Below are 23,914 nucleotides of genomic sequence, written 5' to 3' on the forward strand. Positions count from 1 at the left end.
TACTCATTTATTCTCTGATCCATGAGCTATTGAAAGGTGCATTTTTCAAATGTCCAAATGTATGGAGTGATTTTAATTATCTTTTTAATACTAATTTCTACTGCAGCTGTGTTGTGGTAAGAGAACACATTCTGTGAGGAACTATTTTTTGAAATGTGTCATGACTTACTTCATGGTCTAGGATGTAATCAACATTCACAAATGTTTCATTTGGTTTTGAAAAGAACGTGGGGCCCGGCGCGGTGGCTCACGCCTGTAATCCCAGCACTTTGGGAGGCCGAGGCGGGCGGATCACGAGGTCAGGAGATCGAGACCATCCTGGCTAACACGGTGAAACCCCGTCTCTACTAAAAATACAAAAAATTAGCCGGGCGTGGTAGCGGGCGCCTGTAGTCCCAGCTACTCGGGAGGCTGAGGCAGGAGAATGGCGTGAACCCGGGAGGCGGAGCTTGCAGTGAGCCGAGATCGCGCCACTGCACTCCAGCCTGGGCGACAGAGCGAGACTCCGTCTCAAAAAAAAAAAAAAAAAAAAAAAAAAAGAAAAGAACGTGGATTCTCTAACTGTTTGGTCCAGGTTTATAATATGTGGCCAAAGGTATTGCTCAAATCTCTTTATCCTGACTGATTTTCTGTGCTTGACCATCAGCTACCAAAAAAGGTCTAGGAAACAGTCCTTGCCACCCTACTGTGGATGCATCCACCTCCCCTTATGGTTCTCAGCTCATTCTTGGACCAAGGAATGGAAAGCTGTTGGCCTCCAGGGATCAGTAGCTACATCTTGTGGTTTCCGGCCTCCTTTCCTTGAGAGGCTTCCCTACCTGTTACACATAGAAAATGAAAACATACCACCAGAACCAAAATAAACAAAAACCAGAAAGCAACTCTTTAGAAAGACTCCAGTGGCCCTTATGTTGCCACTACCTGACAGTCAGCACGGATTAGCCGGCCTCATGAGAGATGATAAGGAATGGAGATTTTCTGAGTAAAAGGCTCAGAATTCAGATCAGAGTCGGAATAACAAATGAGCTTTTCAAAAGACAGCTGCCCAAACCAAACAAGGAATTTTTCACTTGTTTACGAAGTGTGGAGAGAAATATGGGCCTCCCATTGGTCTTTCCACGAGATAGTCACACACACATCACCTTCTCATCATCACCATCATTAGTATAATTTATAAAAATTGAAAAGACCGGAAATAAAATTGATCCTGGAGAAATAACAACCAACAGAATTCACTTTAAATGCAAAGGAGCAACAAAATTTATTGACTGAATTAAACACAACAGTAAAATGGCAGTGTTGTAGTTTCATTTTCAGATGTTTGAATGGAACAAGAAAAGTGCTATTAGCCCAAGCTTCTTACATTCATTAAAAGAGTGACTATCAAAAACAGCAACATGCACAATGGTACATATGCACAAAATGGAATTATATCAACAAATATACAAAATACCCAAAATAAAATATTTACAGGTTTAAAAATATAAACATTGATTCCTCTATCCCATTAAACCATTGGAGTGGAGAAAGGAGGAAAGACCCTATTGCTATTTAGAATCCCTTTTTAAAACAAGTTTTTAAAACATAGAATTAGTTCTAGGAGACAATTTTTGATGTTTTTCAGGGGTTTAACATTCTATTATAAAAATAATATCTATAAACCTACTAACAATTTTCCTCCTGTGCACAAAAATAATACTGCCAAAACCTGTCCTCAAAGACATGCCTGACTTTCAGGAAAGCTAATTATGGAAATGGAGTTTCTCGTTTGGGTTATCTTTGTTACTATTTTCAAATAACCAGCAACTCCCTATATTACACTGAGATACTTTATATAAATAACGTGGGCGAAACCTGAAGTTCACAATGAGCCTGCTAGGTAGCTGGTGTCAAGTACAAATGATAGGAATTGACTTTGCCAACAACATCAAAAGCATTTTCCCTGATATTCCTGATAGACCTACCACTATCAGATCCTCCATATTCAATAAGATTTATCCTGGAAGCAATGAAAATATTAAATATTATTTTGCTACAGTTTCTCCTCCTTTATTTAGAAATAAATGTGTAGTGGGGACCAATGGTTGTAATGTAGATATTTGAGAAGTTTCATTGATTCCTTCAGGCCACCTGGAGCCATTTCAAGGCAAGTGAACAAGCATTTTCTGCATGTCTACTCCATGCCCCTATGCTATTGAACCAGATATTTTTAGTATTTCTGCCTTAGTTTGTTAAATGATTCAGGTCTGAGAGTATCTGAGAAGGTATAGTATGTCTCAAGTAACCAGAAACCTAAGCCATATCTTATTTAAAACGTATCTTCTCACATAGAGCAAAAGTTATTCTACTCGATTATTGAAGCATTTCCAAAATTACCCATTTTACCAATACCTACCTTACATGGTTCTTGTGAACAGTAAAGATAACAATGTAAAAAAAGCACACAGCATCCTCTCTGGCAACATAGTAAACATACAGGATATGTTAGTAGAATTCAATATAAAATACTCATCTTCATGGTGGCTGACTTATTGAAGGTGTTCAATAGCTATTGGTTGAATGAGTTAATGAATCGGAAAATGTAGGACAGGATTCAGTGGCTGTAGACACAACATACGATGGACAGCTTTTAAAGGAGCCAGGTGCTTATTTCTGAAGTTCAGAATTGCATGGAGGCAAGGGACAACTCATACAGCTGTCATTTAAACAAACACAGATAACAAGTTGGCAAAGATGTGGAGAAATTGGAACCCTTGTGCACCATTGGTAAGTATGTAAACAGATGCAACCACTGTGGAAAGCAGCACAGAAGTTTCTCAAAAATTAAAAATAATTCTGTGTTTAATTAGATTTACCATATGAATGACCCAGTCATTCCACTTCTGGGTATTTATTCAAAAAAACTGAAATCAGGATCTTAAAGAGATATTTTCACTCCCTCGTTCGTTGTAGCATTACTCATAATAGCCAAGGTGTGGAAATAATCTAAACGTCTGTCAGTAGATGAAAGGGTTTTTAAAAATGCAGCATATACATATAAGGAAATATTATTCAGCCTGAAAAAAGAAGGAAATCCTGCCATAAGCAACAACATGGCTAAACTTGGGGGTCGTTATGCTCAATGAAATAAGCCAGTCACAGAAGGACAAATACTGCGCGTTTCCACTTCTATAAGGGATCTAAAATAGCCAGGCTCACAGAAGCAGAGAGTAGAATGATGGCTGCCAGGGGCTGATGGGGGAGGAAATGAGGAGCTGCTGTTCAATGGGCACAGAGTTTCAGTTACGCAGGATGCATAGGTGAGAGAGATTTGCTGTACAACACTGTGGCTATAGTTAACAATACTGTATTGTGTACTTAAAAATTAAAGAAGATAACCCGGGTGTGGTGGCTCATGCCTGTAATCCCAACACTTTGGAGGTAGAGGTGGGCAGATCACTTGAGGTCAGGAGTTTGAGACCAGCCTGGCCAACATGGTGAAACCCTGTCTCTACTAAAAATACAAAAACTAACGGGCATGGTGAGTGCACGCCTGTAGTCTCAGCTACTTGGGAGGCTGAGGCAGGAGAATCACTTGAACCTGGGAGGTGGAGGTTATAGTGAGCCGAGATCAAGCCACTGCACTCCAGCCTGGGTGACAGAGTAAGACTCCATCTCAAAAAAAAAAAAAAAAAAAAAAATTAAAGAGGGTAGATCTCATATTCAATATTCTTACTGCAATTAAAACACACACACATATGCATAGACCACCCAGAACCCACCAAGATGGCTTAAGGTAGGAATAAAAACAAATGAAACAAATATGCTTTGAATGAATGATACCCTGTCAGGGAAGAAGTATCGCCATGACAACAGAAGAGATTTCTGTCTGTACTTCCCAGATTAATCCTAAGAGAAGAGGATCCCTCCAAGGGAAGGCCAATGTTTGCCTACTCAGCGTAGCACAGTGGCAGGGTTCCCTGTATATGATTGTGAGCACCATCATCTCAGACACAAAACTAATTTTCAGCTGCGTGGACATGGGTTAGCTCTTTCTATTAGAAGTGAGCTGACAATGACACTAAGCAGTACTTAGCTCTCTATTACTGAAAATCACTAAAGAGTTTATATCCCTGTCCTAGAGACTAGGGGAAAAGAGAGAGAGAGAGACAGACAGAGATGGAAAGGGATAGAAACAAAAAGGATGAATTAAAGCTGTCATACTGGGGAGATAATATTACCTACCCCATATGGCTGTTAAGAGGACTAAGTAATTATTTCTAAATCTCCTAGCAGTGCCTGACACATAGTAAGTATTCAACAAATGTTAACCATTGTTATATTTACTATTTTTTTAGAGGCATTTGTGTGGCTTAATTCATAGTGCCCTTCTTCAACTTCACACCACTTTGCTTCACCCCACAAACTATAACAAATGCAAATACCAAGAAAAAGTAAAATAATATTGTTTTGTGTTTTTAATGAATATTAAGAAAATCCAATTACAGCGCAGCTTAGGTGTGAGCTCCAAACTGAATGGGTTTTATTAAGTATTTGATACAGTCTATGCCCCATAAATATGTGTTGCATTGAATTAAAGTAAATATCCATCATAAAAGGGGCCCAATTTCAGTTCTGGAGGCTTCATGACTATCTTCATCTTTCCTTTTGCAGTTTGAGAAGGAACTCCTTTCCGTAATCACGAAACTATCATTCTGAATCACCGCTTAAAAACATCATCTGCAGTGACATAATAACATTCCTTAGAAGTGGCTATTGTTGCAACAATCTGTCTCCTTAAACCTTATCACAGTGCAAGGCTTTTGAGAAGCAATGCATGACAGCCACCGGGAAATCTTCAGAGCAAGATGAGGTCTCACAATCAATGGCCGCCTGTGAGGAGCCACACGTACACGCTGCACTGACAATGTCACAGCTCGCTTCTGCCTGTGAACTACACCCTTGCCTTTTGCTTCCCCACACAGGCTCTGTAAGACACTCGTCTACTATACTACCCCTTTGGTCCCAAACTGCTTCATAAATATTTTTGTGTGTAATGAATTGAAATTTTCTAAGGCTGAGTTTACACAAATTAGAACTGTTCTTTTCCTTGCTCTGCCTGGAGGAGGGGAAAGGGAAACTGGGTTAGGTGAAGTATTTGGGGTTTTCCTCTTATTTCACTCAGATACTTTAAACCAGCTTTCCTCAGTGATGAGATGAGGCAATTGTGATGCTTATTCCTTATGTTTAACAGCAAAAAACTTCTTGAATTAATTTCTTAACAATGAAGGGGAGCAAAGCATATGTGAATGTACTGGAACAGGTCTCAGTAGAAGCCCAGCATCAGGGGAGCCAAATCCATATATTTGTAATTCAGGAGAAAAATTCAGATAACTAACACCAGGGAATGCATTCCGCCATGCGGACGGAGCCAACATGCTAGCGTCATGTGAAGTGTCCCGTCACTGCTGTCTGAGGGCACTTAGGAGACATGAGCTGCCTGAGTGGATCTCTTCACACCAAGCTAACAGTCAAGAGTTGCCTTTAAAATTAATCTGACAAAGGCGTAAATAAGGAAAACTCTTAGAAAATTCAAAGAAATCTCAACACCTGACATAGTCTTTTTACCCGGATAATTGTGTAAGCAAAGGGCTATTTGCATACTGTTTAACTGCAAATACTTGAAGACTACCTCTGAGATGAAGAAATAAATCCTTTAAACACGGTAAGTTATTACCTTCATAGATATTAAACCCTTTGTATTTAAATAAGCAGATAATTTGTGGAAAATGTACCTAAAGGAAGTCCTTTGTATTCTACATTCCATTGTTGTTATTAGATAAAATAAAATGTATCTAGAGGAAGTCCTTTGTATTCTATATTCTATTGTTGTTATTAGATAAAATAATAAAAATCTATTTCCTCTTGTGATTATTTAAAATGCTGTAGTAAAATTTCTCCCAATTGGTGCTAATGGCAGGATAAACGCATCAACCACCATCTGTACTAAAGCAGAGTGTTTCAAATAACAGTGTATGTGTAATATAGACATTCAAGTCAGGCTGTCTTTGTGCAGAGCTATTAAACCAACCGATAAATTTTCGCCCAACAATTGATTTGACTTTTTCCTGTCTAATTTGGGCAGCCTTTCAACTAAAGGAAGTCAATCAACCAAGTGTCTTAGAATATACATACATGGGAACGATATAATTAGCCTCTATCCAATCCTTCCCTTAAAAAGTCAGCAAATATGGGCCTGAATAATCTTCACAAGGTCATTAGATATAATGTATTAATAAAAATTGGAATGTAAATCTAGGAAAATTCTTGAAAAAACAATCTCCATGAACACAAATGAGAGAAAGTAGCCCTTGGCACAAGAAAGCAACTATGATCCCTTTTCTATGGTTGGAAAAAGTCGAGAATGTACTCTTCATGCCGCTCCAGGGATTTCCCATCAAGTGACTGAGGCTGTTTAATTCATTGCCCAAATCCTTTATTTGATTTGTGTGGGTGCAATTCTTAAAAAATAAGGTAAAAAAAAAAGTGGAAAATATAAATTTTAAAAGAAAATATTTTATATCTTTGATAACTGGTTAATTGACAGGTCAGTGGAAATTAAGATAAACTTTGCTCACGTGTTCCTTTTCTTATAAAGAGGAGACACAGCATAACGGTGTAAATGGAAAATTAAGTCCTAAAATTATGAAAGCAAAAACTTTTCTTCTACTGCTTAAGAAATAGATTGCCTTTACTATTACAATATTCTCATAAGTTTTTCAGGTATTCTTAACTTTCCTGTACAATTGAACAAATGAACCAACATAACTTTGCCATGGATTCATGCAAAGGAGAATATAACCCTTGCAGGAAAATGTACAACAAGGAAATCAAGATCCTTTGTTTTACAGCTAGGAATAAAATTTATATTTTCTCCATTCACTAGGGGAAGATAAATGTATTTTGAGCCTAAATAGTACCAGCGGCATGAAATCAAATGTAAATCCCTTGTTTAATACAGAAATAATTTCAAAAATAATTTCCAGATCTAGAGTAGATGTCTTTTGTCTGTTAGTCTGTACACAGTTGAGTGCATGAGCACGTGAGTGTGAGATGCTTATATGAATTCTTGGTAGTGTGTTCAGAATGCTTAAGGCTATGACTGCATATAGGGCCTCATTTACACACATAAAGAAATTAAATATTAAAAGATTACTTTGAAATAACATTATGGATCTGAGACAATGCAATAAAAGCCAGTCATATGACTAATGAAGAAATTCAGCAAACCTCTCCTAATTGAATCACTGCAAATTTGAAATGGGGAATGGCCTACTTTCTGCTACTGGCTCAATTTGCTTTCCTTTGATGTCCATTTATTTTGTTACTTTCTTCATATTATTAAAATAGGTTTTCATATATTTAACTTGCCTTGTTCTTTCATTTATGAAACAGAAAACAAACTTAAAAAGCATGTAATAACAGTTCATTACTAATGCAATCTCTCTGGAAATGAGACTTATACAGAAGTGTTCATGTCATTTACATATGTGCAGTTTCACGTGAATATGCATAATCTTCCTGGTATGATGAATCACCTCCTAGTAGAAGCTCTGGTCTTTTGATTAAATACACTGAAGTGTATTTCAAAAAGGATATTAATTTCATCATTAGACACTAATAGCATTCTAGGAACTGCTTCAGTTTATCATTCAAACTAGGCATATAATAACCCTTTCTGAAATAAATGTTTCCTCTGAAATATTAGAAAACATACATAGAAGCAAACCACTTTTCAAAAAAAACTTGGCATAAAGTGTTTACAATACATAAGCTTGCCAGTGTCATATTCTGAACACACTTGTCTTCGTCATAAGTCTATAAAGCAAAAGGCAAATGATGTGAAAAACTGTATCTTTCTATTGTTTTTCTTTATGTGTTCCTCATTTTGCACTCACTATATTGAGGAATGGTTGGATCTGAAATTTTACAATCAAGGTAAAAAAAAATCTGAAAACAGGGTTTGGGGTGAGAAACAGACTCTTACCCAAAACAAGGCAGAGCCATTCCTCTGGGACACCAGCACAATAGATTTTTTTTTTTTTTTTTTTTTTGAGAACCAGAGAACCCATATAAAACAAAATCAGGATCGCTTCCCATTACAGTACATAACAGAACATCAACGGTTTGGGGACCGTCATCATGTCTAGCTATAAGACCAGATTTTATATTCTAGATATAGAATTATCCAGAATAATTCTATTGAATTGACTGATTACAAAATGTTAACAGCTGGATAAACGGTAAAATATGCATTATCTTCACATGAGAAGGTTTCAGTTTATAAATGCTTAAATACTGTATCTATTGGCATTTAATAAAATCTTTCCCTGATCCTGATTTCTGCACTGGGTGGGGGAAGAAACAAACAAAAGCAAAAGCAAAAGCCTGCTCTCCTGAGCCTTTTATATCTCCCCAAACAAATGATTGAAACCAACCAAACCAAAACTCGCCTTTATTTTCCTAGTGTTAGATCCTTATCAATTTGCATATCTAACAACTGAACGTAGGGAAGTTTTCTGCCAATCAGTGGTCCCCTCTGCTCATCAGGTAAATACCTGGCTCTTTCAGCTTTGGAGGTATTTTCCACACAGTGATACAGCAAAGGGTTTTGTTTTTGTTTTTGTTTTTTTTTAACTGGAAAGGAAAGAGGAAAGAAGGGAAGGAAGGAAATGTGTCTTGGAAGAGGAGATCTCCTCTGGTTCTTCAGCGGTTCCTTCAGGCCTCTGGACACTGGCTTATCCCAATATCCAGGCATGACTCTTACTTAGGTTTGGCTAAGTTCTGTTTTCTGCAAAGGCAAGTAAAGGTGACTTCCAAGTGTTCAGTATATTAAAGAAAAAGGAAGAAAAACTTAAAGGTAAAAAAGAAAAAAGTGCTTGAAAATAATTCTCAGGGACTTATCTTGAGAGGAGAATCCCCAGTGTAGCATCCCTCTTTCTGGTGTTATCCTGTCCCTGCTCAGGGCACAAAGACCTCCTCGGTGCACGCTCTGGAGCAGGGCGGGGGACGGGTGGTGTCCTAAAAGACTTTCTTTAGGAAAAGCAAAACTTACTTTAGTGGTTTCCAGGGAAAAGTTGTATTCCTTGATATGTGGCCCATCCACCTTGGCCTGGAAGACCTCACAACTTTTTGGCACTGTCGTGGCAGGCCGTTGCCCTGATGGTGGTCCCAGCCAAGCCCCGGTTGCTGACTCTGCGGACCAGCACTTTGGAAACCGGGATTTTTGTTCTGGGCATCTCACTCCTGGAGGGTTGCTGGTGCACCACGGGATGGCTAGATGGAAGGTTGGTCAGGTGCTTGATGCTAATAGGGATCTTAGAGTCCTTCAGCAAGCTGCCTGGTGTTCGCAGTGGACAGGTGATGGTGCCTGGAGATACGGGCTTTAACCGGGACAGGGAGGACGTCTCCTCGTTGTCCTTCCCTCCAGGAAGGGTTGCTGGACTTCCGTCCGGGTCAGCATAGAGATCATAGAGCGCGTCCCCGCTGTAGCTATCCCGGGGGATGCCCGCCTTCTTCCCGCTGCTCGAGCTGTCTTCCTCTGGGCCTGGCGTGGTGGAGTCCCAGTAGCCCTCGTCGCTGTTGGGGACGCCTTCCTGCTGCTCCTTCTCCGGGTGCTTGGGCTCCTCCTTAGGATGGGGCTCGATGGGAATCCGGTTGAGCCTCCTGCGCTTGACCGAGGACGCGTCCTTGGCCGCTTCTACACACCTGGTGTCTTTGGGGGTCTCGGGCACCACCTTGGTTTCCAGCGCAGCTGCCACCTTAGCCGCGCCCTCCTGGGGCTCGGGTCCCTGCTCCTCGGTCTGGGAGAGCATGTCCCAGAACTCCTGTAGATAGGTGTCGTCCACCTCGTCCGGGCTGGCCATCTCTTCCCCGCCTCCTTGGTAGGCCACCACGCCGGGGTTCTTTTTAGACAGAGCCGGCTTGCCTGGCCCGGGGACATGCTTGTCACAGCTGGGACCTGCCTCTTCCTCTTGGTCTGCAATAATATCTCCACAGCCTGTAAGAGAGTCAAAGCTTTTCAGTGAAGTCACGTCAGAAAACATCAAACAAATACGATCTGCCGACGGGTCTGAGGGTGGATCGACAGAGGCAGGGTCTGGGGCGGCGGGCGCCCGGCCGCTGCCGCCTTCGGAGTCGACAAGGGGGACCGTCTTTACGGGAACGGCCCCCGTCCTGGAAGCGTCCTCTGCCGTGCGGACCTCCCCGGGCCCCGGCTCGGGGGGTGCCCGGGGCTTCTCGGCGCGCCGATGCCCCGCGGCGTCCTCTCCCCGGGCGCCGGTGTCGCCGGGGTGCGCGAGGCCCTCGGCCTCTCGGCAGCTCCGCGCTGGGGCGCGGTCGGCGGGGGCGGGCACCTCCTCTCCCCCTGCGGGCTCACCTGCTGGGTCTCGCGGGGCGTCCTGGCTGGGCTCCTCCGGCTCGCGCGCGGCTCTGGGCGTCTCCTCCTTGACGCACTCCAGGCTGGCGGTGAGCGAGCCGGGCAGGATCAAGCCGCCCCCGGGCGCGCGCCCCTCCGCGGCCTCCGCCTTGGCCCGCTTGTCTTTCCTGTGCCAGCGCATGCCGCTGAACAGCCCCCGCAGCCCCCGCTTTTGTTTGCCGCCGGCCTTGCTCGCGTCCGCAGGCTCTCCCTTGCCGTTTTCCGAGCGCCCGTTCTTCTTCAGCAGCGAGAAGAAGCTGTGCGACTTGGCCACCGAGCTGCTGGCGAGGGAGCCCCCGCCGGGCCCTGCGGCTCTGGGGGGCCCCGGGTTCGGCCGCCCCCCGCCGCCCCCGCCGCTGTCGCCCCCGCTGCGCGGCTCCTCCTTCCTGCCGCTCTCCAGCACCAGCACCTCGGCGAGTCCGTCGTGGGTCCTGCTCCTCACCAGCCCCGTCGGACCCGAGCTTTTCCCGTCCCCTTTGTTTTTGACCCCAAAAATGCTGGGCATGGTGCCACCCGATTTCCTCTTCTTGAATAATTTGAAGGCAGCTTTATTAATCTTCCCCGACGGCGGCTCGGCGGCCGGCGTTTCGGCGGCACAGTCACAATGCAAGTCCATGTCTGCCGCGAGGGTCCCGGTCCCAGCCCCGGCCTCCGCCTTCCTCCTGCAGACCCCCACGGACGCGCCAGCTCCGCCGCGCTCGCTGACAGCCCCGCCGCCGCCGCGGCTCCGGCTCGTCTCCATGGAAACCGCGCGGGATAAGCCGCTTTCGTCAGCAGTGGGCTCGCGCCAGGCCACTGTCACCCGTATTCTAAATCAACCTGAGCCGCGCTCGCCGCCGCCGCTGCAAAAGAAACACACATAAAAGACCATCTTCCCTCCCGCAAGGGCTTATATAATACCCTAACCCACTTCCATCCGACTTGGCTCGGCGCTGCATGGCGTTTTTGTGGCAGGAGCAGGCAACACAGCCGCGAGCTGATTGCAGAAATTCGAGTCGTAATTATGGAATTCAAATTCCCTCAACTCTCACCCACCTTCCGATTCCTTCTCTAGACTCGCTCTTCACCGGAGCGCAACCATGGATCACGAAATGCCTCTACAAACGACAACGCAATTCAACCCACCACAAAATGCTTGTTTTTCTTATCCTCTCTCCTAGACTCCATGCATCTTCATGCCTTTCCCAAGCCCTTCATGTCTGTCCTTAGCATTGGTGCACTAAGCCCAGCAGGCAGGAAGCATGTCTGCCTACATCCATGTCTTGTCCAGAGCTGAGCACACGCTAGGTCCATGCTGTGTGGCTGTCATTGTGGTTATGGTTCTTGTGACAAAAGTACACGCCACCACTCAATCAGTCTATCAGCAGCCCAGCAATGCAAGCACAACAGCTCCCCGGGGTGGAGTTTGCCTGCACCTTTGGGACAACCATGACTTTTATCCCAGACTCCAGCCACCACGGGATAAAGTCACAGATGCTGCGGCCCAGCCCACATCTGATAACAATAGACAAGCTGACCGAGAACACAGGCTGGGAATCTCAGACCCACTCCACAGGTGGGCCTTCGAGTCCGGGTTCTGCCCTCTCCTTTCCCACTCAGCAGGACAGTGGCATTATTCCTGTCACTGCTGTACCACTCCCCTCCCCCATACCACCAGGGCTGACTTGTAGTCCCCTTCCCCAATGTACAGAGCAGGAAAAGCTTGGCAGGGGTCCCTGTGTGTCCAGGGATCTCTGCAGACATTCCCACCTGCCTGGTCTGGGGAGAGGGAAAACCTTTTTTCTGGGAACAGCTCAGTCTAGGGATCTGTTCTGTGTTCTGATTTAAAAAGTGACTGCTAATATTCTAATCTTGACATCTGATTTCATAATCCCAGCTGAGTGCTTTTTAGCAAAAAGAAGAAATTTGGAGAAGCATATACATATATTAATATAACATGTATATACAGTATATATTATTTAATCATTTGATTGTTTATTAAATATCATTTAAGAATATATGTAATAATTACATATATACACAAACAGTAGTCTTTTCCCTACTCATTTTTTATATGCTCTTTGCATTATGCCAAGAAATCCCAATCCCCATCCACATAAGTTGGCGTTTTATAAATGACGTATGTTGGCCATTGCAGCTTCTGTTGTTATGAGATACAGCTGGTTTAAATTTAGACCTTGGAGTTATTAGTTGTATTATTTCCTTTTTTTGTTTATTTTTCTCAAGAACACTGTTTTGTAAAACGAAGAAATCAATGAGTTCAGGTTCAGGAGAGGTTGTCACTTCCAGACTCTAATCCCATCAACTCTTTCTCACTATTAATGAGCATCTCTCCTGGGACAGGAAGTAAGGTGAGGCCAGAGAGAGGCTTTCCCGGATTCTAATTGACCGCTTGGCATGATGAATCAGAGTCCTCAGTGCTTTCTGGGGAGACCACGTGTAAGGAACTGTAAAGAGAAACCCATTTGTTATGTCTTTACAACCTTTTGAAGAACAATAGAAAGTCTCTCAATTTTACACACATACACACACACACGCACACACACACACCCATACAGTTGCTTAGATTTGTGGATTACTATGTAGCTCTGTCAGTTTGGAAGAGTTTGTGACTGGGATCAAGGAAAAGTAAGTCGCCTATTAAAAAATCTCCCTTTCTCCATTGGCAGAAAGTGGTCTGCTTATTCACCCATCAGGACAGGTCAAATGTGACTCTAATTTACATGAGAATCTTTGGGCCTCCTGGGAGAAATCTGATAGAGGACTTCGGGATGGATATCATTCTTTTGGGACATCAACACTCAAACAAAGAGAAAGAGACAAAGCTGTCTTCAGCCTGCGGAAGGTGCCCTCACTGTGAGTTACTGGCCCTGAGATAGAAGAAAGCAGGGACCCCTGGAACAATCTGAAGGCACTGGGCGTGGGAGCTGTAGAGGCTGCGGTGTGAGTGAGGACCCTCCAGCGTCCTACTCAAAGTCCTTGTTACAGAGACAGTGGGAAAAACGAGGGTGAAGTCAGCTGAAAGGAACTTACCCCAAAAGCCAGACAGGTAAGGAGAGACTCTGTAGGGGAGAGAGATGAGGCGCAGGACGGTCCAATGGTTTGATGGTTAGAGCCAGGTTATGAATCATCACAAAGACTGAGCCATACCTTATATTAAACTTCACAGTCAAGAGTGGAGAAAGCAAAATGGTGATTTTTTTTTCCCTGAGAGACAGAACATGACAGTGAAGATAATTTTACCGTAAGCACTCCCATTTTTGTTTATAGTTTCTTCTTTCATTCTTTTCCCCCATCCTGCCCCAGCTTGGGAGTGAACAGAAAATTAGAGTAGAAAGGAATAGAGAACAGGACCGAGGGGAAACATTTCAGGGAAAAGCCGTTCCAAAACAATAAGACGTATCACAAATGCAAACAGCAAGTGGATTTTGCTGGAAGACATGTGTGGGCTTTTCTTTGTTGGCACCAGGAAGTATTTGTCGTTTTGTTGAGGCTTTTTTCTCTAGGTAGTGAGCTTCTCTGGAGGATGGTACTCCAAAGGAAAAAAAAAAACAAGAGAAACACAGGAAGAACCATTTGAGAACTTAACGTCGTCATCATCATCATCATCATCACATCATCATCACATCATCATTTCCTTTTTTAGGGTGCCTTCAAAGCAGTCCAGCCCTTTGCCCAAAGCTTACTGGGTGGAATTTCTTTCTTTCTCTTTCTTTCTTCTCTTTTCTTTTTCTTTCTCTCCTTTTCTTTCCTTTCTTTCTCTTTCTTTCTCCTCTCCTTTCCTTTCTCCTTTCCTTTCCTTGCTTTCCTTCCTTCCCTTCCTTCCCTTCTTCTCCCTCCCTCCCTCGCTCCCACCCTCCCTTCCTCCCTCCCTCCCTTCCTTCCTTCTCTTTCTGTTTCTTTCTCTTTCCTTCCTTCCTTCCTTCCTTCCTTCCTTCCTTCCTTCCTTCCTTTCCTTCCTTCCTTCCTTCCTTCCTTCCTTCCTTCTTTCTTTTTTCCCAGAGTCTTGCTCTGTCACCCAGACTGGAGTGCAGTGGCGTGATCTCGGGGCTCACTGCAGCCTCCGCCTGCCAGGCTTAAGCAATTCTCCTGCTTCTGCCTCACCTGTAACTGGGATCACAGGTGTACGCCAACAAACCCAGCTAATTTTTTTTTTTTTTAAGTAGAAACAGGGTTTCACCATGTTTGCCAAGCTGGTCTCAAATTCCTGACCTCAAGTGATCTGGCCATCTCGGCCTCCCGAAGTGCTGGGATTACAAGCATAAGCCACCGCACCCAGCACTGGGTGGAATTTTCTATCCTAGGGGAGCCACCGAGGAGCTTCCCTTTGAGCTGCTGTGTGGCTGCTGCTAAAGGACTTCTCATATGTCATAGCATTGCTGCTTAAGGAGGCTGCTAGCTTTACCTTAAACTTGCTGTGGGTCTTTAAAGGCATAATGGTTCATCAATACGGTTTGGAAATAATACCTGAGTTGAGACTACCACCTCCCATCTGCAGACCACTTGGCCAGCTCCTGACCTCACCCCAGGCTGAAATGTCTACCTCCCTGCTCATGCCCATTCCCACCTGGGATTATCCTCCAAGGTGGACTTGAGAAGCTGTGCTGCCAGTGAGAACCCCCAAATGTCCAGCCCAAGTTCCTCTTTATGAGATGAACAGAAAAAAGCTCAGAGCCACTGGTCTTAAAGTCCCCTGCTGTCCACTCTCTTCCTGTATCTGAGGCCTGTCCTTGCTCTCCGTGGGCCTCATGGAAGCTGAGACCACAATGTGAAGTGCACAGGTGCCAGGAGAGAAATGTGTGGATGCTCCTTGCAGAAAGCCTGGCCCCAGATGCAATGCTGCCGGCATGTTCCCGTGACCCCCTTGCCTGGGAAGCTGAGGCTGGAGGCTAGGATGAGCAGCATGAGGGCTACAGGTCTGAGAATACTAGGCCCTGAGCTAAATTGAAGTTCTTGTGTTTTCTTTAGCATATTTTGATTCCTGATTTCCCCAAACATCAGCTTTCACTATGAGTTAATAGCTGTTCTGGATATATGCTTATTAAGAGGATAAATTTATTTCTAATTAGTAATATGCGATCGAAAAGCCCACTGCAACTCATGATTTTCCACATTAACCCTAGTGCACAGTCAAGGCTGCTAGGAGAAAGAGCCCATCCCAGGAGGAGCTACAACCCCATGTAGCCTGCAGAGTAAAGGAGCAGCTCAGAGGGGAGGTGTTCCAAGTTCATAGGACATTACCTTTGCCCACCTCCCATGGGTTTGTACCTGGATTCTAGGCAAGGGGAGTGCCACAGAAGACCAAAAACGGCAAAATGAGCTTTTCCCTGTAATGCTGGTAGGCACCAAGGGGGCACAGGCCATGTGGCAGCTGACAGCACTGGTATTTGGGCAGTTTCCATGTCCCCCCCAGGCTTCCAATTGTTTAATCTTTGGAATCCATTAGCTTCGAGACACATTTTTCCAATCTCTGCCTCGGTCTGAGGCAGAGATGTTATGTTCCCTCTGCGTGCCTGTCTGTGTCTCTTCACCTCTTCTTAGAGTGACACTAGTCACATTGATTAAAGGCCCACCCTACTCTAGTATGACCTCATCTTAACTTACACCTTGGTTACATTTGCAAAGACCCCATTTCCAAATAAGGTCACATTCACAGGGACTTGGGGTTACGACTCCAGCAGATCTTTTGGAAGACACAATGCAACCTACAGCAAACGACATCACCAGCAACGGTGACAGCATCCGCCTCACCTTCAGTCCTTCAACGCAGCCGCCAGACCCTTGGCACAGACAAGACTGTCCTTGGGCTCAGTCATGAGTGGGTTCAAACTGGGCATGAGCTTCTTCAGCAGGTGTAGGCCTTCAGCGGGGTTCGGGGTCACTGATGGCACTTCTGGGGTTGCCAGCAGTGTGGGACAGTACCACTGCCAGCCAGAGGAAGCAAGAAGGAAAACAGTGTTGACCAAGAAGGGTAGATCTTGGCGTACACACGTGACACCCTGGGGTCTCTCAGGATTTTCTAGGAGGAAACTAAGACGGGTATCAAAGTTCCCATGTAGTGGATAGGGTAGAACAAGAGGACTACTGTTGCTCTTCCTGTTCTCTAGTCCCTGCATGGAAGCCAGAATGGGCTGGGAAACATGTCACACCATAACTGCTCCTCCCAATAATTCCCTTTTCTCTGGCTCTGCCATTTAGCTAGAGCTACTCTTAGAAAACATTGTATCTCAGATTGCACAGGGGGTGGGATTTCTTCAGCTGTTGGCACCAAGGTGGGTGCAGTGCAGCCAAAAACAGGGCAGAATGAGGTCAGATAGCAGAGGGTGCATGGACTGGATGCCAGGGCTTTGGGCATGGATAGATGCCCTGTTAGAGAGCAGCCAAATAAACAGTGGGAATCATCTAACCAGCAGGAATGCAAACCAGAACCAGAGCCCAAGATGAGGGCCCTCTGTTGTTAATGAGGAGGCCAGGCTCAGAGATTCGAGACTGGGAAGCTGCAGGGGGGCTGCAGAAATGATCTGCACCACAGTGGGACACCGATAGGAAGCCCAAGTCCCTGCCCCTTGGGTGTACTTTTGCTCGTCTTAAAGAAACCCTACTCTGCATCTGCTTCTTGACACAAAGCTGGCCTCACACTCAGGCCTTGGTCCAGCCCACCCAGCACGTACACACAGCATGAACCACCCTGTGTAGCTAAGGTAGGCCTTCTGCCCGGGTTTCTCATTGCCCCCAGTCTCCAGCCATATGAGCAAGCTGCTTTCTGCCATGGCATCCCCACATCACAACTGTGCGACCCTTCTGAATCATGGCCCCTTTTCCCAGCTACTTCCACTTCTATCAAAAAGACATGGGAACGTTCTCTAGCTTTCTCATGCCGCTCCAGGTCTGCCCCTGCCCCTTATCTTAAGATCCCCTCCACTGGCCCTGCCATGGCAGCACCGAGGACATACACGAGCGTTTCAGACAGTAGCAGGGTCCTCTCTACTCTCAGGTCCCTAAGCTCATGAGGGGAGGGGTGTCTTATCCCCACTCCTTAGGAGCTAATCTGGATGGAGGGTGCAGGGAGCAGAGCCCCTTCCTAAAGACCCTCAGCAGGCTCTTGCATTCTTTCTGTGGAGCAGTTTCACAGTGCACAGGTATCAATCCCAGGGGAGGACTCTAAACACTTCACCGGTAACTATGCACCAGTAGCAATCCACTTGCACAAGTGCAGTGAGACAGAGAACTCACACAGCAAGTTAAGTGAAGCAATCTTCCAAGGCTCAGTAGTTCTGCCCGGGCCCCATGGAGCCCATTTGCATGTGCCCTATGTTGCACCACAGCTGAGGGACCGTGAAAGCACACTCTGCCTTAGGTTTTATGGCCAGGGGACCCAGGGATCGCTGGGATAAAGTATTGCAGGCCATCCTGTTCTAGGGGTGATGGGAACAGAGCCCAGGCTATCCCAGCCAATTCCTCCTTTTCTCAGGATGTTGCATTCCCAGCACATTCTACAGTTACTCTGAGAACCACAGGCAAGTAATGGGGGAAGAGCTGGTTATCCAAGGCCATCTGGGGACTTGTCCTGCACTTTCCTCCTCTGCAACTTCTTTTCTTCCATTTCCTAAAGTCTTGGGATCTTAACTCGTCTAGATAGCAGACAAAACCACATTCAGAGCAATTACATATTTGTTTAAACTTATCGCTTAGGTCAAGATCTCGGCTCCTGAAGTTCAAATGACCGTAGCTTTGGCAAACAAAAAACCCTTTTTTTCCCCAAGGATATAATGGACTTCAAAAGCATATTTTGAACTCTGAAAGCTGAGTCTTACCATTTTTTCTGTATCTTTGCCTACCTATTCCAGTTTAATTGCTCAGCCCTGCCCCATCCCTAACCTCCTACAAACAATACACAAATATACTTGCTCTCACAGTCTATGCTCCAACAATTTTGAGCATGTTTCCTGAATATGTTATTGTCCTCTTGCTTTTCTAAACATTGCAGCTATCATCTGAGATGCTGTTACCCTCTCTGTGCAGCTAATGAATTCCTATGCATTTCTCATGTAAGACTGGGACCCCAGATCCTCTGTTTCCGTCAGAGGCCCAGCATATTCCCATGATACATCACAAAAATGCTCAGGCCAATTTCTATACAGTGTCAGTCATCATGGTGCCCCAGGGCTGACTTCCCATAAGTTGGCTCTGACTTTTACCGAAAGAGGGTTGTGATGAGAGTGAGAAGTACAGTTCTTCCCCTCTGTGACAGGCACATCAGCCAACCAGCAGAGCTGCACTTGAGTGGCTCAATCATCTCAATCAGAGGCGGATGACTCCTTTTCTTGGGTCATGACCTCCTTTCCCCCTTTGAGTCACATGGCAGGGTGGGTTACTTCCCTTGGTAGTCAAATATGCTACTTAAGATCATGCTAGTTTGTGTAGCAAATAGATCCCAAAATAAAACAGGTCAACTCAATAGAGGTCTATTCTTACTCACTGTTTTAGTCCATTTGGGCATCCATAACAAAATACCATAGATTGAATGCCTTATAAAGAATAGAAATTTATTTCTCACTGTTCTTGAGGCTGAAAAGTCCAAGGTCAAGGGCACCAGCAGATTAGCTATCTGGTGAGGGCTTGCTTTTTGGTTCACAGATGGTGCCTTCTACCTGTGTCATCACATAGTAGAAGGGGGAATGAGCTCCCTTGGCCCTATTTTATAAAAGCACTAATCCCATTCATGAAGGCATCACCCTTGTGACTTAATCCTTTCCCCAAAAACCTCACCTCCTGATACCACCACCTGGGAGATTAGGATTTCAACATATGAATTTGGGGAGGGCACAAACATTCAGATCATAGCACTCACCTATAAGTCAAATATTGAAACCAGAAGGGTGAGTCTCTTCCATGTGATCATTCAGGGCCCCAGGCTTCACTTCTCTGTGTCCCCACTGTGTGGTTGTTGCTATCTGCATTTAGCTGGTGGAAGGAGAAAGAGATCCCGGAAGAAGCACATCCATTTCTAAGAAGCTTGACTCCGACGTGGAACAAATCACTTCCTCTCACTTCTGTGGGTGACATCTAGTCACATGGCCACATCTGGCTACTAGAGAGTGGGAAACATGGTCTAACCACGTGCCTGGCCACATTCGTATTACTACAGAAGGAGAGAACAGATTAGAGCAGGCAGCTGGCAGAATGTGCTACAAATCAACCTACTCAGTAGCTGTGCTGGGGAAAGGAAGCATTCCATCTCCCTAGTGGGTTCACTTTCCTCCACGCTTCCCCCTCCCGCAAGACAGTGCATTCCCTCTCAAGACCTCCCTGTACCAATCTCTATCGCCTGCTCCCAGCTCTCTCCCTACCCTTCAGCCTTCCCTTGGGGGAATGTATTTTTTGGTTAAAGCAAACACGTCTAGAAAATGTTTGAAATACCCTAGATTAAAAACCTGATTGTGGTTTTTCCCACCTCCAGAGTAGCTTAGAAAGGACCCCCATGGTGTCCATTCCATTCCGTGAGCATTTATAGAGTCTCTCCCATGTGCTGGGTGCTACCATGAATAAATCATAATGCCTGCCCTGCACGGTGACCAGGAGGCTCGTCAGTGTGAGACTTGGTTTGGTGTGAACTCTCCAGCTCATCAGGCCGACAGTACCATTGTTCCATCCCGGGTTGTAGGTCAATGTGATCAGGCCTCAGCAGCTTGGGTGTTAGTTTTTTCTTCTTCTTCTTTGAAAAAAAAAAAAAAATCTATGTTTTCCTCCATGATGGTTAATCCTCAAATAGTCAGGCTTACTTCTGTCCCGGATCCTAACCACCTACCAGGTTTTCTTCGTGGGTTTTAGGTTAAGTCCCTGATCCGGTTTCATGCAGGTTTCATTGATGTTTCATTTGCTATCCACCACAGCAAGGTTACTTTTTTCAGAAGACAGAAATCTCAGCAGATGTATTCATTCTGGGATGTTTCCTGGACTCACACCAGTGAGCTCATTAGCCCAGGCTAACTATGGGCCTTTGGGGGCTTTTTCTGTTCTTTCCTTTTTTTTTTTTTTTTTTTTTCAGTTTGTAGCAAAAAGCAGGATCATGTGATTTGCGCATAGCAGCTCTCCTTCCTGTGTGTTCAGTGAGCAGTGACTGAAATTCCCCCCAAGAAGGAGGGCTGTGCTTTCTAAACATGCATCCTTCTTAGCAGTGTCTGCTTTTGTTTAGTGGAAGACTGAAGCTGAAACAGGAAATTTCTAGGTCAGCTATACTTCACTCTAATAAAAGAAAAGTCTAGCCAAAAAGAACAGCAAAACTATGGCCTGGGCTTTTTGGAGTGTCTTGTCTGATTACCCAATTATTACAGCTCAGATTAGGAAGGGATTAACCCCTGAGGTTGGACAGATGGAGAACACTATTAAAATACCCCATGTGGGGTTTCGGAGTGAGTAGCAAAGTAACCACCTGTCCCTGTTTCTTGGGTCAGTCTGCCCTCATTTAGAGTCTGAACATCACTGTCTTTGATGTCTGAGTGTGGAGAAACTGAATAGCACAGGAAGCAAGCTGGGGCCCCACCCCTGTCTGGCCCAGAAGCACTGCTCTCCTGAGTCTCTGTCCCTATCTGGAGCCCTGCCCTAGACTGACCTGGTAAGAAATATTCAGCTGAATTACAAGTGATTTTAGGGTTGTTATTGCCCAGGGCCCTTGGGAACGGTCTGGGGACACTTTATGAGACTGTCACAGGCAGAAAGATTTCCATTTCAGACCTCCCTATTCCTTTGTGAACTACTGAAGAAATCGGTACCTCTCCTTTCTTGAACCTCTGCATTTCAGGGGCTACAATGGGGCTGTTTTGTTTTAAGTGTTCTCAGAAGCTGCAGAGGAGTGAAGTGAGATCTGTGTCTTTGTGCCTTTTCGCCCCTGCACTGGGGAGGTTGGGACAGTCCCTCTCTGGGCAGGGAGGCAGAGTGGCTTTGCCTCATGTTCCAGCTTTGAATTCGCAGGCAGGAAGGTAGTATAAGCAGTCCATTCAATAATTAATAAGCCACTTAGGTCTGCTTCAAGTCCTTTATCTTACAGATAAAGGATGTGTTCAGGAACATTAATGGTTGATGAGAAAACATTATGCCAAATAAAATATGTTGGGTAATCTTGAAATTGTCATGATTTAGCTGGGTGAGTACTTCTTTCTTATATATCTAACTTAAGTCAATTCGAGAAAAGCCTATTGAGCACATAGAATGCCTACCTCATCCCCAGCACCACGGAAACATAGAATCTCAAGGTCAGCAGGGTCCTCAATCCCAAAATTGTATAAGCAGCCAGCCAGTCACGATTGGAATGCTTCCAGGGAAAGCACTTCACTGCATCCAGAGGCAGTTTACTCCATGTCCTGACAATCCCACTAGAGTTTTCTTTTTAGAGCTGATTTTTTTTTTAATCTTCACAGCTTCTTGCCTTAGTTCTAGTTATACTCCTGTATTGAGCAGCTTTTATAGGCCAGATGCAGTTTCAGGTGATTTTCATGCATTCAGTCATTTAACCCCACAGTCATCACATGAGGTGGGGTCTCCCGTTTTACAGATCAGGCAACTGGCACAAAGAAATTAAGTGATTTGCTCAAGGTCAGTAACTACTGAGTGGCAAAGCACTCTGTCTCCATTAGTATACCTTCTTCTTTTCTTTTCTTTTTTTTTTTTTTTTTTGAGATTGTGTCTCACTCTGTCGCCCCGGCTGGAGTGCAGTGGTGTGATCTCAGCTCACTGTAGCCTCTGCCTCCCAGGTTCAAGTGATTCTTATGCCTCAGCCTCCTGAGTAGCTGGGATTACACATGCATGTCACCACACCTTGCTAATTTTTAAATTTTTAGTAGAGATGGGGTTTCACCGTATTGGCCAAGCTGGTCTTGAACTCCTGGCCTCGAGTGATCTGCACTCCTCAGCCTCCCAAAGTGCTGAGATTACAGGTGTGAGCCATTGCACCCAGCCTCATAATATATCTTCTTAATCACTGTTTTGATTGTCTACTACTGAGTAACATACTACTCCAAAACTTAATGGCTTTAAATGGTAATCATTTTATTTGCTCACAATTCTGTGGGTCAGATATTTTGTCAGGGCTAAGCTGGGCGAATCTTCTGCTCCACACAGCATCAACTGAGGTCTTTCATGGATTGCAGTATGATGGCCACTAGGACCAGGTTGTCCAGGATGGTGTCACTCACACATCTGGCAAGGACAGTTGGGAGGTTCCATGTGGCTCACACCAAAGAACTAGCTTGGGCTTCTTTTCTTGACAGTTGGACCCCAAAAGCAAGCATTTTAATCAGAAAAGGTGAATACTGCATATCTGTTCAGACCTAGCCTCAGATTTTATACACATTACATTCACATATTTATTCTGTCAGTCAAAATAAGTCACAGAGCCAGACCAGATTCAAGCAGAGGGTAATTAAGTTCTGCCTCTTTATTGGAGAACAAAAAAGAGCATGTCAGGTGGCATATATTATTGCATCCATGTGCAGAAACTCCAAGAACCAGAAAATTCAACACCATACTGCCCCTCTAGAAAACTAATTCATGCATACACAAAATGACATCTCTCTAGGTATTTGAAACTAGCTATCAAGTATCTCCAAGTCTCCTGCTCTTCAAGCTTCTTCTTTCTTCAAGTGTTTCTTATAAAATGTGGAATGGTACTGTCCCTCTCTTCTGATGTGTTGCAGAACTAAATGTCATACTCCAAGGTATGTCTGGCCTGGTGAGAACAGAAGGCCCATCATCTCCTGTCTTTAAATATGGAGATTGAATCAACAGGAATTCTTGACCAACACATAGAAATCCTGTTACTTGAAACTGTGATGCCCCCCCACCCTGTAATTGTGCAATTGCTTTGAAAGACCAAAGTTAAATTATATTTTATGAAATTTGGCCTAGCAGTCTTACTTATTGATTTCATCTTCCACTGCAGTCATGGTCCACTCAGCTTTCAGTCAAACCTGCATTTGACTCATGACTTCCCTCCTCCTTCCACAACTTCTTCAAAGTCATCGATAAAACTGTTGGCCTGTTCAGATACAAGAAGGAGCTCTGAGGAACGTCATGGAAAACCTCTGTCCATATTAAAATCCAGACACTGATCTGCAACCTGTGCAAACTGCTAAGGCAGAGTTGTTCAGATAATTCTGGATCCACCAACTTGTCTGGGCACACATTTTTACTTCTTGACTCAGGAGCCAAAAGAACCATCACCAGCACTGTGCTCACCCATGATCTTGGCAGCAAAAGAAATTAGGTCAGTCTGGATGTGTCTTGGTTTGTTTTAGAGACAGGGTCTCACTCTGTCACCCAGGCTGAAGTGCAATGGCAAGATCATGGTTCACTGCAGCCTTCAGCTCCTGAAGTCAAGTGATCCTCCTGTCTCAGCTTCCCAGGTAGCAGGGACTATAGGCATGCAATACCATGCCTAGCTAATTTTTAAATTTGTGTTTT

The 23,914-nt window shown here is 44.8% G+C and overlaps 1 protein-coding gene and 1 long non-coding RNA gene across 4 annotated transcripts; both read right to left on the reverse strand.

Annotated features, from left to right (window-relative positions):
• Positions 1-1,231: 1,231 nt before the first annotated feature.
• Positions 1,232-11,880, reverse strand: AMER2 (APC membrane recruitment protein 2). 3 transcript variants are annotated; one of them, XM_009426754.5, is made up of 3 exons: positions 11,492-11,878; positions 10,418-11,298; positions 1,232-10,039 (listed from the first exon to the last, which is right to left on the reverse strand). In XM_009426754.5, exons 2-3 carry the CDS (start codon positions 11,196-11,198, stop codon positions 9,162-9,164), a joined length of 1,659 nt encoding a protein of 552 aa, XP_009425029.2. In that variant the 5' UTR covers positions 11,199-11,298; positions 11,492-11,878; the 3' UTR covers positions 1,232-9,161. The 3 variants fall into 3 exon arrangements, with proteins under 3 accessions (XP_009425029.2, XP_009425028.2, XP_009425027.2); XM_009426753.5 differs by having other exon boundaries at positions 1,232-11,298; positions 11,582-11,880; XM_009426752.5 differs by having other exon boundaries at positions 1,232-11,298; positions 11,492-11,880.
• Positions 11,881-12,404: 524 nt separating this feature from the next.
• Positions 12,405-19,532, reverse strand: LOC104001788 (uncharacterized). The gene is made up of 4 exons (XR_673750.4): positions 19,308-19,532; positions 16,208-16,380; positions 13,490-13,663; positions 12,405-12,903 (listed from the first exon to the last, which is right to left on the reverse strand). It is a non-coding gene; the product is annotated as an uncharacterized LOC104001788 (long non-coding RNA).
• Positions 19,533-23,914: the final 4,382 nt, after the last annotated feature.

This window comes from Pan troglodytes, chromosome 14 (genome assembly GCF_028858775.2).
Source record: "Pan troglodytes isolate AG18354 chromosome 14, NHGRI_mPanTro3-v2.0_pri, whole genome shotgun sequence".
In the NCBI taxonomy this organism is placed as follows: domain Eukaryota; kingdom Metazoa; phylum Chordata; class Mammalia; order Primates; family Hominidae; genus Pan; species Pan troglodytes.